General features: G+C 36.9%; 1 protein-coding gene across 3 annotated transcripts in view; it reads right to left on the bottom strand.

The window, feature by feature from the left end:
* The window catches only part of LOC135313095 (uncharacterized), a 65,875-nt gene that overhangs the window by 4,280 nt on the left and 45,482 nt on the right, over positions 1–16,113 (bottom strand). For 2 of the 3 annotated variants that reach the window (XM_064449831.1, XM_064449829.1), the window contains exons 14-18: positions 14,699–14,738; positions 14,078–14,129; positions 10,699–10,810; positions 5,811–5,894; positions 4,138–4,261 (exon numbers count right to left, since the gene is read on the bottom strand). In XM_064449831.1, coding sequence (XP_064305901.1) covers positions 4,138–4,261; positions 5,811–5,894; positions 10,699–10,810; positions 14,078–14,129; positions 14,699–14,738 — 412 coding nt within the window. Of the gene's footprint in view, positions 1–4,137; positions 4,262–5,810; positions 5,895–5,980; positions 6,362–10,698; positions 10,811–14,077; positions 14,130–14,698; positions 14,739–16,113 lie in introns of those variants that run through there. The other variant, XM_064449832.1, reaches the window with a different exon arrangement.

Raw genomic sequence — 16,113 nt, forward strand, 5'->3', positions numbered from 1 at the left:
ATAGAGCCATGGTCAGCCTATGATTCTGCTCATCGGTCTGGCGAACATTTTAGTTCTCATTATGCAGGCAGTAATCATGGAGTGTCTGTGCCTGTCTCTCAGGTAAGGAGTTTTTACTGGTTGCTCCTTCTACTCGTCCATTACCACACTCTACTTTAGTATTAATACTATTAGTCATTATTAAGAAGAAAACTGATGTTAGCATTCCATTGACCTTCCTTGAAAACTGGTTGCCAGACAACATTATCACACTTAAAGGCAAATCCATTGGGAAAGCAGGAAAGTTTGATTAATCCAACAGTGCTCTACTAGGCAACAGGAATATGAACAATAAAGCCATTTCCACAGTAAGTCATCTACATAATTTACTAAATTTAACAGCATAATCAACTAGACAGCAGGATCAGAGGACCCCAAAAAATTTTCAACTAAAACCTCAATATAATTACCAATAACTGTATACCGTGAGAGCTAGAGATCTACCAAAATACTACACTGACAAGTTTTACTCTGAAAAACTGGCAAAGACTTCCAGGCAGCAAGCGATTTCACAACCGGCAGATCTCTCCACAAGAGCTAGACTAAACGAATATGTATTCCAGAAGATAGTACCACAGCTTTCAAGAGAAGTTTCATGAAAATCAGTTATTGAAAAAAAACTCAGGAGAGAAGTTGAAGAGTATACAAAGCAGAAGCAAATGGAAAAAAGAATGGAATAATTCAATTTCACTTTCTCCAGTAATTCTGGCAGAGGGAGCACGTAATACAAGCAACAGATCTTAATTTGGAAGGTCACAGAATGGCACATTCACTTCAAGTACTTCGAGGAAATATTTACAGTCAGATACTCTAGCTGAAACTAGGATTACAAGTATACAAAGGGCAGTGTTTTCAGTATTTTAAGGCTTGTTTGAAGCACCTGAGCATCCAAAATATTTCTGCACAAAAAATACACTCCCACAATAAAAAAAAACACAACACTATAAACATCATAATAGTCTTAAGCAACAGCAACATGTCAACCAAAATATTGGCATGCATTTACCCAGCATAATTAAAACAATTTAACTTAACTGACATCTAAAAGGAAGAAAATACTATCTAATTCTACAATTCAATCAGAACTTTAAGACCATCTTTTAAAAAGCACAGAAAACAAATAAACCCTTCAAAGAATACTAAGGCTGTGACAGAAACCAATAAAGCAAGGGAAGTTCCCTGTCCTAGCTGAACTCCTATGCTTACGCACAATGGGGTGACTGCTTAACTATTTCCTTTAAAGCAACGTCTGTACATATTCAAAGTCGTCAGGTTTACCTGTGAATTTCCTGTTAAAATGCATGGAAATAATAATGATACGAAAATTGTTCACTGCATTTAAATCAAGAAAAAAGAGTATTTCTCCCATCAGAGGAAAACAGAAACTTAACCCATAGGCTGAGAGAAGTATTTGCATATGAGATATACTGTAGAGAAGTAATTCCCCCCCCCCCCCAATAAATATACATACAAAAAAGTAATCTAGAAGCATCAATATCCACATTTATTGTTCTTCAGTTTCTAGTAAAAATATCCCATAAGAAGAAACCAGCTGCCATATTTTTATTTCTGAGCACTGGAATGCTCTCAGAACAAAAAGAAGATAACCATATTTCAGAAGATGAAACCAGCAAATTCTCACACGATAATTTTACCATCTTCCTTAAATGACTGACCTAATGCCACTAAATGAAAAGTTTCTTATTTCATTTCTTAAGGTTATCAGATCTCAAATTTTATAAGTCTTGTACAGAAAACACCACACAGATAACCTAGTATTAACACAGAGGGCAAGATGGCTAAAGGAAAAAAAAAACTTAACAAAAAAACCACCACACCCCAAACAACCCCCCAAAACTAAGCCAAAACCTCCCAAAAAACCCTTTCACATGCAATATGATCTTCTAGCTACTCATCTTACTACAGCATTGATGCTGTTTTTAATGATGGCACCAGTCAGAATTTGAGAAACTAAGATCCTTTTCTAAACTTCAAGCAAATCTCTGTCTGAATACTGCTATCTCTTCCTTACCCTCACTTAGACTGGTCTGACCTTTCATGCTGAGCTTGTGCATCACTCCTATGCCCAAGAAAAACTGTGATTAACTGTTAAGAATGTACTCTGCTTAGGGGGAAGCAATTGCATAGGTTTGGGGATTTAGGATATGGGGGGAAGGGTTGAAAGACCATCTTTTGTTACTGTGTTACCTGCAAATCTGAAAGTTTGAGTTTTCAGTGTTCTCTATCAAAGTGATCCCACCTTTTCTGTTTAGTACCCCTATTTAAAAGCTTTAATTAAAAAGAATGAAAGGCAACTGGCTGACAATCTCAGTTCTGTAGTGAGTTAGAGCCATGGTTGGTATGTTTTTAGTAGCTAAACTAATACATATTTTTTTTAATCACTCACAATTTAAATAAAGAAAATAAAGGAAAATGAAGGAGTAAGATAGCTCTTTTTATGACAGTTAAAAAATAAACAAGTAACTTAAAAAGAAACTATACAATCTGAAGCACATGAGCATAATCCTTATAATCCTAAATATTTCCACAAAAGGATTCATTCTTTTTCCCCAGTAGTTTTTCAATTCACTCACAGAGCTCCATTATCACATCATTAAAGGAAGCCAAACCCAGGAACAGATAATCTAATTAATCAAAATAAATTGGCTTCATCCAGACACAGCAAATTTCAACTTTTATTTATGAACATAAACAGCATTAAGGAAAACAATGAATTGATTTTTAAAAGTATCTTTAGGAGGCACGACATTTTTGATTTCTTCCTTTCTTTTCTCTGTTTCAGAGGAAATTCAATTACATCTCTTGGTATCACAATTTATTAGATACATAGAATTGTTAGCACTTATGAAACAGTGGGTGAGATCCGCACTGAGCTGCTTATGAAGGCGAAGACCAGCACTTACAACTCAACGATCAGGAGTTAAAATAACTCCAAGCTCGCTCTGAGCTGTACTTTTCTGACTCCAGCTCTTTGAACAAGCCAAAAGACTGTTAACAGTTTATATATATATAATTATATAATGATTTCGACAGAATCTCCATATTTGCAGAATAACTGACTGTATCAAAACAGGTTTTATTAGACTGAATGGTTTGTTGCAATATTAAGCTTTGGTTTGTTTTTAAAGAGAGACAAAGGTTTAAATCTGTTGACTGTTTCATTGGATAACCTTAGGAGAATGGGAGCCTACTACCTCATGCTACAACAACAGAGTATGTCTCACTTGCCAGTTCCCAGGAAGGACCCTGAGCATCAGACGAAGACACCATGAAAACAAAAATGTTATGTATGCTGTGAGCTGGCAGAGGATATTCTTTTGTAGATGAACACCAGGTAAAAGTGTCCTGTTTAGGATGTATTCTCTTTTGTATTTTAAAAAGGAAAATTAGCTATGTGGCTTTTTTTGGTTTGGTGTGTTTTTGTTTTTTTTTTTTTTTATATTCTGGCTTGGTATATGTGGCAAAAAAAGTGGGTGAGAGTGGGGTACTCAAAGGAATATTTTCTCTAAAGGGAGTGAACTTCACAGAGATTAAAATGTTTTGCAGAGAAAGGGATAGGATGTTTCTGCTGGAAGATCAGGTAAGTTTGGGGCTCCAGTCACACTGGCTGTGTGAATGTCTTCCAGGTGGTGTTTTAGGGATTCCAAACTCTCAGATCTGCGGTGGCTCTGAGGCTTGGGAAGCTTCAGTTACTAAGGCTCCTACAGCCTCCAAATGGTTCAAAGAAAATGGAGAGATACATTTCTCAAAGGACATTGGAAGTTATTGCTATTTTGTAGACATTCTGTACTGGAACAAACCAAAAGAAATATCCCCAACACTAATATGCTAATTCTGGGAGTTTAAATGCCTTCACTTAATGGATTCATGGCCTTTGTGCAGCTTCAGGAGATGCCCAAGTTCATGTTTTTTTCAATGTCTATTGCTCAAGTTGTAATTTTAAAAAGCAAAGAAAGATACATAAGAAGAACTGAAGACGATACACACAGGTTTGCAATATTCATGTTAACATACTTTAAGATAACTTCTGGTATCATCATGTATCTACAACTGTGGACTGAGCAGCAAGCTACTCACCTTGTTACTAGTTCTTCGTCAGGTTTTTCTCTCTCTAAAAGGTGTTGGAAGTAATTCTCCAGGGCTTGAGCGGTTAAAGTTTTCTTGAGGTATGGATAGTAGAGGGGATGCCGTGCTATCACACCTGTTAGGTATAACTAGTGTTAGGTGGAATAAGAGCTGTTAAAACCAATTTGCATTTAGACTGCTCAAAACAAATTTGAGATCCTCCTCTTAACTGAAACTGTACGTACGGATCCTCTTTAATGAGCTCCTGAACAAAAAACCAATTGTACGACAGCTTTTTCTCTGTCAGTGGAGAGGTAGTGTGGAGAGTGACATGAAAGAATGTTCCCAGACTAAGTGATTATTGGACTTTTTCTGGCTGCAAAAAGTCCCTGCCAATGAAAGACACGTGCAGAACAACAACATCACAACAAACAACCTACATGCAGAGCATTTATGTGAAGAGAACTACAAGACTTAGACAAGTAATTGCAATTAACCATAACAAGGCATGATCAGTGACTGAAGGTTTGTTCCTTGCCCCACTCCTTGCATGAGACCCTGACGTAAGTGTGAGAAATCACAATTACATTTTTATTGCTGTAAATATGCTTTCATAAGCTTCAGGTAACTTTAAGCTGAAGCTGAGGTTCCACAGCAGGATCAGGAAAGCAGATCTGTGTCACATGGATCTCTTTATATGTGGACTTCAAAGCTAAATTAATCTTAGAGGTCAAGTTTGTTGTTGCTATTGTTGTTCCTCAGTAAAGCAGTAGGGTCTTTATGTCTGAGGAAGCCTATTAGCTTTGCATCATTCATGATTTGGCAACAGTGGTCAACCACAGGGAAAGGGAAAAAAAAATAGAAAAAAAAAATAGAAAAAAATTAACATTCCTTCATTCTTCAACCCAAAAAAACAGTTTCACAAACAAGGACAAGAAAACTATATTCCTAAATATAAATGAAGAAAATTAATCAGTTTTAGCACGACAGCTAATAGCAAATCAAATCCCAAACGCACCTTTAATTCATACTGAGCTTTGAACAGCACACACTCTCATCTTCCAACAAGTAAGAGAGCCAATTGTTGCACGCAGAAGTAAGGAACAGAAGGAATTATTAAACAATGCAAGAAGCAGCACAATCAATGTGAAGAGACTGCACACTGAAATATACCATTTTGATTAACAATACAATTAAAAACGTTCTCTTACATCCAAAACCAACTTTGGTATTTCCTAACACTGTCAATGTTTTAGCCATATACATGTTACAAAATTAATGTATGGAAGTATTATATATGATTAGACAATCAAGAGATTATATTACATACACATGAGGGAGTAGTAACTAGTGTGTAAAAGAAACCTTAAAAAGGCATTTTTTAACTTTGGGGAGCTTGACTTTGCAACCCTAAACAAAGATCTTTCTTTGTAGTGTAACATGCAAGACTTTTTCTTAGTACCTCAGATTTCAACAGCTGCTAAACAGGAAACTACAGAAATTTCATTAGTAAAATGTGTGGTTTATATGGATTAGTTTTTGTTTCAGCAGAGACACAATTAAAAAAAAAAAAGAGAAAAATCAAGCGATGTGAGAGACTTCAAAAAAATTAAGGGCAGCACTTGATACATAACTCTCATTTAAGAATCTTACGTCACTTCAGAAAGCAAGAAAAAGAAAAATACCTATATTTGCAGAGTTGCCTTTGTCTCCACTTCTAGTATAGGCAAGATCTTCTAAGCGGTAAGTATGTGGACCACTTGGCAGATCTATACAATATAAAAGTGAATACATTTTAATGATAGCTACAAATAATAGTACATTTTGAAGAAGTAACTGTCACTAAGTGTATAGTTTCTGCATTGTTTGTAGTACTCCTGAAAACATTTCCAAAGCTTTCTTCCCACAGGGACACCTAGAGAACATGAGGTGACGTTGGGGGCCACAATTATGAAACTGATCTCTCCTGCTCCCTCTCCCAAATCCCTTTTACCTTTTTACAGCTGAATGCTGTGGCAGGCATCCCCTCTTCCACCACCCTTGAATATGAAATTCATCTTGGTTTTAGCAATGTGGTATCTCTGAAGGAGGCATAGCAGCTACTTTTCATTTCTTGACTAGCTGACAACTTTTGTCCCCTTAACAGACAGATCTCTCTGCTTCCAGTTCAGGTGGAAAATACATGTAGTTGCTACTGTCCTGATAATTCTGTAATGTCTCTTTGTTCTGATAATGTCTGTAGAAAACAGTCACAATTTAAAATGCCTTTTCATGACAACGTGTCTCTCCTACACACTGTTGTAAGTTACTTATTCAGCTGCATAGAAGAAACACGGGATTTCTTATTCAAATTACTAATTTTGGAAATATCTTAGTATTATATAGGAAAAGGTCATAAACGCATGCTGTATAGGAAGCCAGTCGTCATTTTTTTAACTTGTTGATGTCTGAGTATTGGACTTTCAAGCCTTTAGGAACATAGAGATTATTGCATTTCACTGAACCAAGTTCACATTAAGTATTATTTTTATCCATTTACATATCAAAAAAAGCAAACCCACTCCTGCCCAAATCTAGAATTCAATTTTGTGGGAACCATACAGCTTGTATGTGAGGTTTGATGGTTAAGTTACACAATCCAGACCTCTTGCAATCACTGATTACTAGTAGTAGGCTGTCACCGTCTAGTTTCTGTTCCCTAAAGCGAGAGATGAAGTGTTTACTTTGCCACTTTCAGTTATTCACAGATAGCAGCAAAATACTGAAACTTGAAGCGTAGGTTATATCCCAGTTATTAGGCAGTGAGAATATAGTAATTTCCAGCCACTTTTGCTTCTGATCCAACTTCCCTATGGCCATCGCAGCTCTCCCAGCGTCCCTGGCTTTTCAGTCCCAGCATCTCTAACAGACTCACCTACGCTCCTGACTCGCAGTAGTCTTCTCACCCCTCAGCTGCCCTCTCCTCTGTCTCTCTTCCTGTCATTCTCTCATCCTTCTGTACCTAAGTGGCAGCCCTCCCCCCCTCTGCTCCTTGGGCACCACTATGGGGAACATTCAGAGCAGGGAAGCGACAGACTTCCTGCTTTGCTTTCTGTCACAACTGCTGGTGCTACAGCTACTGGTGTCAGCCACAGGAAGCAACTGACAAATGTCCAGTTTTTCGTATTTTTTTGTAAAACACCAAATAATTCAGCCCTGTGCACATGCTTGTCACAGAATTCAGTCTAATGTGTTCAAAACTGTCAAATTTTAAGGAATTGAAGAGATGGTCTTGTAAACCAATTAAGTTGGACAAACTTCACATTGCAAAACACAATGCAATTTGAAAATGCAGTCTACCTTTTCTGTATTGTTATTGCCTCTGCTAAGGATATAAAGCTACTGTGGTTTGGTTTATTTATTTATTTTAGGGAATAAAAGACCCAACACTATTATGCTCTAAATGTGCCACGTATGGAATGCTGGCCAAAGGCAAACTATATTAAGTACATCTACACTGATTTCAATCCAACCACAAGATACCAATGAATGTCTAAGTTTTACTTAAAAATAACACTCTGGTAAGTCCCAGTGTGATTTAAATTAAAGTGTACCTACTATTAGGGCATGGATAGATTGCACTTTGTGAACTGCATCAAGTGATGAGGTAAATCCAGCCCTAGCCAAATCACCATTACCTTCAACTCCTTTCTGTCCACAGAGAATTGCTAATCCTCAGACATGAGCCAGACTGACAAAGAGCTTTAGCAAAGCTGGGTAAGAAAGAAATTATGTCCATGTCCTGCTGGCTGCAGTTTTTACTGTGCCTATCAGAAAGGGAGGCTGCAAGTCTATGGCGGCAGCAGCTGGACAGACCTCAAAAGTTCATTTGGGTATAGTGTGATACATACTATGGATGACAAAAACCCCTCACTCCAACACGGACACGTAATTTATATAGCGTAGCTTAGTTCATGGTACTTATTTGGTTGAAACAGATCAGGCAACACTTACAAAGAGTAGCTTTACTGGCACATTTGAGTGGCATTAAGAGGGAAAACAGTAACCAACAACCGGGGGCTCACCACAGCAACCTCTTCTACTGGCACAGCTGGTTCCGATCTTTCTGATCCATCTACTCACACCCCAAACAACATATCAAAGTTAAACTGCTTTAATTGGGACTTCAATTTCATAATGTAGATCAAGTTGCTGTCAAAGATGAGCTGAAAGAGGGATTATAGTTTAGTCGGACACAACGGTTCTTCACTGTTAGTCATGGCAGCACGAAATTTGAACTGGTGAAAGCATGCAATGAAGGAGTTAACACTGGAGGGTTGTTTTGAGCTTGATGCTTACAGTCTTTTCCATGTTCATTTCCATGAAAAATGCAAGCAGGAACGTGCCATGAAAACTGCCAGAAAATATTAAAGGTTGTCTTTATTTAATTGGGGAATATTATTTTTGATTAAACATCTCAGTCAAGAGAAGTAGTCCATCTAAAGCTCATTGTTGATTTTGGACAAGACTACCACACTTCATAGACCACAGAAATCACCTTATTTTTAATACGATTTTTTTTGGATACATGAGTCAAGAAAAAAAAACAGTAGCGTTTCTTCAAGGTTGAAGTACGACGATGTTTAAGCTCTGTAACCTACAGAAGTCTCTTCTCCATCAGACATTTTACACAGGCAATCTTTGACAGCCCCCCTTTAAACAAAACCAGTTCAAGGCAGTGCCCTGGTGTTCTCATTTACTATTACCCTAACTGATTTATCCTTCATGATCTGTTTATCAGGAAATTGTTTTCATTTAATAAACGTCTTAAATCTACAAAAGAATTCCCTTCAAAGCTAGGCCAAATGGTAAATTCAAATTCCACCCTCCCAGAACCACATCTAGCAGCATTTCTGAAATCCATTTTCGCATATTTCTCTTATCTGTCCAAAGACGACTAACAGTCCCTCACACTTGAGATAACCACAAAACTAAGAAAAATACTTCCCTCCTTATTAAATGCTGACAGAAAATGTTTTAGCAGAATTTACTCCTTTTACAGTACTACCCATTTATCTATTTCTCATCCATGCTGTCCATGTGTTAAGCCACAAAAGTAGGTATTTAGTCACATGCAGAAAACACTTCTATTTACAACTAAGGGCAAAAGTTTAGAGATCCTTCTCGGGGTAAACAACCAGAGTAGCTCTGCTGTCCCTCAAAAGCAGGATTTTGCCTGAATAAAGCCTGAAGAATTCAGTACTTAAATGCTGATGTCGGGCACTTCAGAAAGTTTTCTCAAATGATAAGAAGGCAAAAGGGAGTGTAATTGCTTTTTGCTTCTCCAATATTCAGCATTGCAGTCACCTTGAAAAAAAAAATACCAGGACCTCTGCTAACCCCTTTATTAAACGGAACAATAACTTCCTATTCCTTAACTCGCCCAGTCTGATGGTGTGAATCTCCCACTGTCCTCCTTGGAACTCCCAGGTATCAGGAGGTTCTGGTGTGACATTAGATTTGTAGCAGACCGAAGAGCTGAAAATATGAGTTGCAGTTGTTTCTGCATGACACACAAATCATTGCACTGAAGAAATGTTCAAGTTGATGGGGAAAATCAGGCATCCAGTATCAGTCACTTTCAAAAGGCAATTAACACAGTCATACGTGTACTTCACAATTTCTCTACATGATACAGAATGTTCCCTATTAACTTATAATTAGTTGTTACACTATTCTATTACCAGTTTTGAGAAACACAACTCACCTGTTTCTGGAATCCAGATTAAATCTTAACATATTGGTGCCTTCACAGCATTAATTTTTTTGAGTACACAGGCTTAAATACCTGAATTACTCTTTCAGCATTAGTATTATTTTTAGAAATATTCCTGGTGAGCAGGAATAAGATAATAAAGATTTTGTTTAGACCAAAAAGGAATTATGAAGTGTGCTATACATTAAGAAATACTGTGTATAGTTCTGCCATTAGAAAGAATATAAAAATTTTCAAGTGTCTAGCAGTTTCAATCATCTGTAACCTAGTACCTAGCTTGTGTGAAAAACTGATTAAATTTTCACTGCAGACGTCTTGACCTACTCCATTCAGCTCACTGTTTGCTCTTCTCAAGTTTCTTATTTTCTTTCTGCAGAGAATTTAGTAAGAGAAGTCTACCAGCAACACAGGAATTATCCTGCTGGATCGTTAACCTAGTGTTTTCTTTAAAAGTCACCAGTTCCAGGTTGATCTAAGTGTTCTGTAAGTCTGTCCTCCATTCTGAACACAATTATTTTGATGTAATGTAAAACCAACTATTTCCAGGATTAACAAAGTAAGATTGCAGTATACTTTGAAACCACGTTCCAATTTCAAGCCAGCAGCTGCCTTCAGTTGTGTCTAAGGCTTAGGTTTTATTGAGTGATGCTAACCTCCTTCCTTCCAAGAACAGTAGCTTAAGTGTTTTGCACCAGACTTAAAAATATATAGTATAAAGAGGTAAAACATTTACATATTTCACAGACAAAATCTAGCACGTGACTTTCCAGGGACAAAGATGGCAAGCAATACATTCGCAAATAGAAAGATGAACTTACCTTTCAATTCACTGCTAATCTTAGGTGGATCAAATGAAACAGCCTCATCTGATGTAAATGTGAGATCTTCCTCAAATGTCTCAACATGCTGTCCATTTAAAAATAGGCTGATCTGGAAAAAATTACCCATTTTCAAAGCATCAAATTAGAAATCCAGTGCAACATGAATAAATAAAGCATATTTCTAATTAAGTATTGATCTGGCACATTTTCAGTAACAGCTTTACAGATAAGGTTCCATCATTCCCTTTTAAAAAGTCCAAGTAACAATAATGATCCATTATAAACCTAAATGAAATCTTCATGTATGCCAAAAAGCATAAAAACCCAAATGCTCTATCCAGTTGGGTATGCTTTAAAGGAAGACAAATCTCTCTCTCCATCTTTCTCTATGTACAGCAGCACTACATGGAATTTGTGTCACCACTCTTGACAGTCGGATTCCAAAACTTGAAAGCTTCCAGCTCTTCCATGATGTAATCCCCTTTTCTTCTTAATGTCACTGTCCATATTAATGACAAACTTCTCTTTGGATCCTATATTAATCTTCAAATACATTTTGTGAAAGCAACTTACAAAAAATAAATTAATACTGGGTATTTTGCATTTATGTTGAGATGAAAATATGAAATAAAAAAATGCCATGCTGTTCATCTTGCATGATAAGCTCTCCCTACCTGCCCCTCCCCCTGCCAAAGAAATCTGAAAAAAAAAAAAAACCCAAAACATGGTCAACTGTGCTACTTCATTAGCTGATTGGGCTATTCACTTAAGATGTAAACAAAGGTTTCTCTGGTTTCATAACACAATCATGTAGGAAAAAAAAAGCAACTGCATCCATTTCATCTGCATTGGAGGACTCCCAGTACTAAAGACTCAGACATACCATCAGGTTACACCACCACAACACCACACACCAACTTAGCTGCAGCAGCTATCAGTGCTCAGTTGTCAGCAAACGCAAGACAGTTCTACTCAGCCCCCGTCTTAAGATTGTTCTTAAGAGAATAGCTAATAGTGACAAAGGCCTCCAACGCTCATGCAAGATGAAGATTAAAAAAAACAAGATTTCAGAAAAGCCATTCTTGCCTTCAGTAGGTTTGCTAGAATTTTTCTCCCTAGGGAGAAGTTTTAGGTTACTTTTTAAACATGAAAAAAGCACACATGGAAAATAACTACCGTTCACATTGTAAAACCACTAGTGATCTAGGACAAAAATTGGGACAATTGCATAAGAGCAGTGGAAACAACAAACAAAATATTGAATCCAAACTGACACCCAGAAAGGTATTATCAAACACAAAACAAAAGAACCTACTGTGGCAATGGTAACATATCTGAAAATCTCCTTATGGAGTTTTTTGGGTTTTAGGTCAAATGCTGAACTAGAGCAACTAGACTCTTTGTAATTGAATTTCCAGTCTAGAAAAAGTAGTTAATTCATACCTTCCTTACTCTGTAATCTCTAGCTAGACCATTGTTGTTAATACATGGCTAAAACTTTGAATCCAGGACCTGAATCACTTAACACCACGCTTCTACATAACCTTTAATATTACTGCAGTACAACAGCGATAGGTCACATGGCATTTTGTTAATAGCGTATCAGTGCATTCATCAGATTAGTTACCTAGAGCAAGGATTTTGATTTTCTGCATTGAAAAGAGTAGATGAGACAGTGCTTTCTTCCCTTGCTAAATTAGGTTACTATTTAATCTCAACAGCATTTTACCAAGCCTGGAACACAGTGCTAATTAGTAAGTTTACACTTAATTTGACGAACAAAACAGTGGTAGGCTAAAATTCCATGAAGAAGATAATTTCATATCACACTTGCCAAAGAAAGTAATTTGTATAAAACAAAATATAAGTGACAATAAGTACTTGATCTTTTTTAAATAACAAGAAAGCGGGGGGGTGGGGGTGGGGTGTTAAATGCTTTTCCACCGTGCACAGTTTATAAACTTAGTTTTAATAACTAAATAGCATCTCCTCTGTAAAAGTAATCTTAAATTATTTCCCACTAATGCAGAGTACTACTCAAAGAAAAATGAAACATTTGGGCTTATTTGTGCTAAGCACTGCACGCACGTTAAAAATGAAACACTCCTTTTCTGAAATGCTTAGAATGCTTAAACTATATACTGATAATAATTTTACAAAGTTGTTTTTTTAATCAATTGGGTTTTGTTTGTTTGTTTTCTCCCCCCTAACACACTTGCTGCCTGTGCTCCTAAGGCTTCCCTTCACCACCCTAAGCAGAAGCCTGACACAATACCTGTGGCCTAACGTACACCAACATTCTGGCCTTTGGCCACTTTCTTGATGGTGAATGAGTGAAAAGACTCTGAGTGAGAAGCATCATTATTAGGATGCCTTGGGATGAGATGGATGCAATAACTGAAAGTCAGTTAAGGCCTCTGAAAAAGAAGGGCAGCCTCCAAAGGATAAATTAAGTATCTGATGGCATTCAGAAAAGCAGAGACCAACATTTGTAAATCCAAATATTTTACGTTTTCAGTAAAACCAGTTTATTCAAGTTTATCTTGAAGACATCAATCTACACAGAGGTACATGTGCAACAGAAAAGAAGCTGGGTTCTAGCTCAACGTTTCATCTTACACTCACTTATGACCTAGGGCTGCCTAAGTCATCTGAACCGTAACTTCTCGGACTGAAAGAAACTATTGTTATGAACTGAATAGGGCCACAGAGATAGACCTTATTCACAGGCTCCTCCATCATCCACTCATCGCAATAGTCTCACAGGCTTTCACAATTTTATAGCTTTTGTAACATAGGTAAGAGCAGAAATTACTACTCCCATTTTTATAGACAGGGCATTTGAAAGGAAAAGGCCCAACTCTCTGTTAAGGTAAAATCTGTATGGATCAGAGGAAATTCACTGATTTTAATAGTTGTTTCCAGTAGTCTATACAAAAAAGTAGATAACCATCCCATTCCCGTTTACCCACCCCAAAAGTCAGATGTGTCCAGGTTCACAAGATTAATGTCCAACTGTCTGAACACCCAATCACCTTCTCTTTAAAGAGGGACCATTAACTTTCAAAAACCACATAATTTTCACGAGCACTCTTTGCAAATGCAGCAAAACCAATTCAAATCCTAGGAACATGAAAAGTTCAGTTTAGATGAAAGATACTCCAAAATTCACAGCAATTAAAATGTAAGGTTGGCAAGTTTGACTGTTGTAAAACATTCTGTGTGAACACTAGTCCCTGTGAAAATATTTTTTTAATCAAAGTTACCAAAATACTCTGCAATTTTAGGACTCAAAGTCACTGAAAAATGCCAGAGTCAGCAGAATTTTTCAAATTACTTCAAAGAGTCAGAGCAGACTTTAAGCAGTAAGCCTTACCTGAACATTGCTTTTGGGATAATAGAAGAAAAATGGCTTCAAAACTGGAGATCTAGACACACAAAACAAGAAGACCAGAAATTAATGAAAACATCCCATCATACATCTTTAGAGTATTCATATTACAGGCAAACACTTGGGAAAGTAAGAACTATTTAGCCACGATTAGCGATGGTTTTCCAAACAATTTTGGAGTGCAGAAATTCCTTAAATTTCATTATTAGAAAAGTAAGATTTTGTTAAAAAATACAGAAACACACAACACTCCACCCCACCCCTCCCCCCCAAAAAATCACACACACAAAAAAAAACCTACAAGAAAATTTTGCAGGGGAGTAGGCAAAATAGCAAAAATATTTTCTATTTCTACATTCAATAATTCAATAAAGAGTTTTACCATTTGCATACGTATCTTGTAGCACTCACTATTAGCTCTTATCAGTTATTAAGCAGAGTTATTAGCATCAGTTATTAAGCATAGACCTATTAAGCATAGGTCTTGCAACGCAAAGACCTCAGTTGCTTCTGTGGTTGCTTTTCCAAGGTGGGGAAGCTTGTGATGGTGAGTGGCAGAAACACCACCGTCACATGTTACGAGTTAATGATCAGAAGTTAACTTACACTCTGGGGCGCCCTCCAACAATTGCAGTGAGGCCAGGTGCTGGAGGGGGAAATTAAATTCACAAAAGAACTGTTAAAGCCATATTCAACACACTAGAGCTCATACCTTACCACAACTTGAATCATTCCTATAATGCAGACTTAATAAGTACTGGAAAATATCTAGCAAATTACATACGTTCTCATAAATTAATACAACTGAACATTTTATGTAACAGTTAAAAAGGCAAAACATGTAAAAGGTTCTGTGACTTAAAAAAAAGAATTTGTTTCAAAATGTGCAAAACAAACTGCTTTGGAAGAAGAACCTAAAGATTATTTTGTATACCAATAGTATCCAGGCAATACATTTGACAGAAAAAGAACTTAGCTTTGGGTTTTTTGTTGCTGTTGTTTTATTTACTTTTAAAGAGAGCAAAGAAACAATTCCGATCTGAATCATGGTTTGTTTTAATACTTGTTTAATATGACTTTTTCTTATTAGATTAACTGTTTCAGATTAACTTCCATCTTCCTCTTTAGCATTATCACTGGCTAACTTCACTTTTTTTAAGGTGCTGGGTACTGCAAATCCCATTCTCTTTGATACATAGATAATTTAGGGGCATAAGTCACTAGCATGATCCTAGATTTGCAGTAAGTCAGCACTGTGATTAGACTCTTGTTTATTCTCAATATCAGGTTGCCAGGCTTTACGACCATTAAACCCACCTACTCAGCTCAGTATTTCTGAAAGAAACAGTTCTGCTCTCTCCATCCTCAGCATAGCTTCCTTCTGGCATGGTTAGTATGCATACAGGATACATCAGAGCTCCATACTGCATTGCAGGGGAAAGAAACTCTGAAGTGTATACATTAGATCAGTCTAGGAATTAAGTTTGTTAAGCAGTCCCTTAGAAACAAATGCTGTGGAAAGGTGCCCACATGGTATATTTACCCAAATTAATCCTTGCTAAAATGGGTTTCATGCTTCCTCCAGCTGTTAATTCTGTTTGTACTCCAAACAGACTAAAAGCCACATAACCATGCCGTTGTGGTACTAAGCTCACACTGATAACTTCTACTTCTCAGCAGCCTGTTTTAGCTTGGGTTCAGTGCCTTGGTAATGTGGACACACATCAGTGGCAGAAGAGATGGTACAACATATCACAGATTAAATCTGAGTCTTGCCATATTCACATTCATGGGAAGTGATCTCTCTGGAATAGTGGTTAACAAGGTGTTTTAATGAAGTTTTCAAAGAGGGATGCTGTTATGTAGTCCTTGTATTGATCACACTGCTCTATAATTGGAGACATATTTGGAATCACAAAACTAAAATTCAGCGTATATGTGAATGACCGATTCAGAGATGGTAATTATAGTAACTAAACCTAAAGTTATGGAAGAGGTCTTTTGCCTAAGGCTAGTCCATA

This window comes from Phalacrocorax carbo, chromosome 4, assembly GCF_963921805.1.
Source record: "Phalacrocorax carbo chromosome 4, bPhaCar2.1, whole genome shotgun sequence".
In the NCBI taxonomy this organism is placed as follows: domain Eukaryota; kingdom Metazoa; phylum Chordata; class Aves; order Suliformes; family Phalacrocoracidae; genus Phalacrocorax; species Phalacrocorax carbo.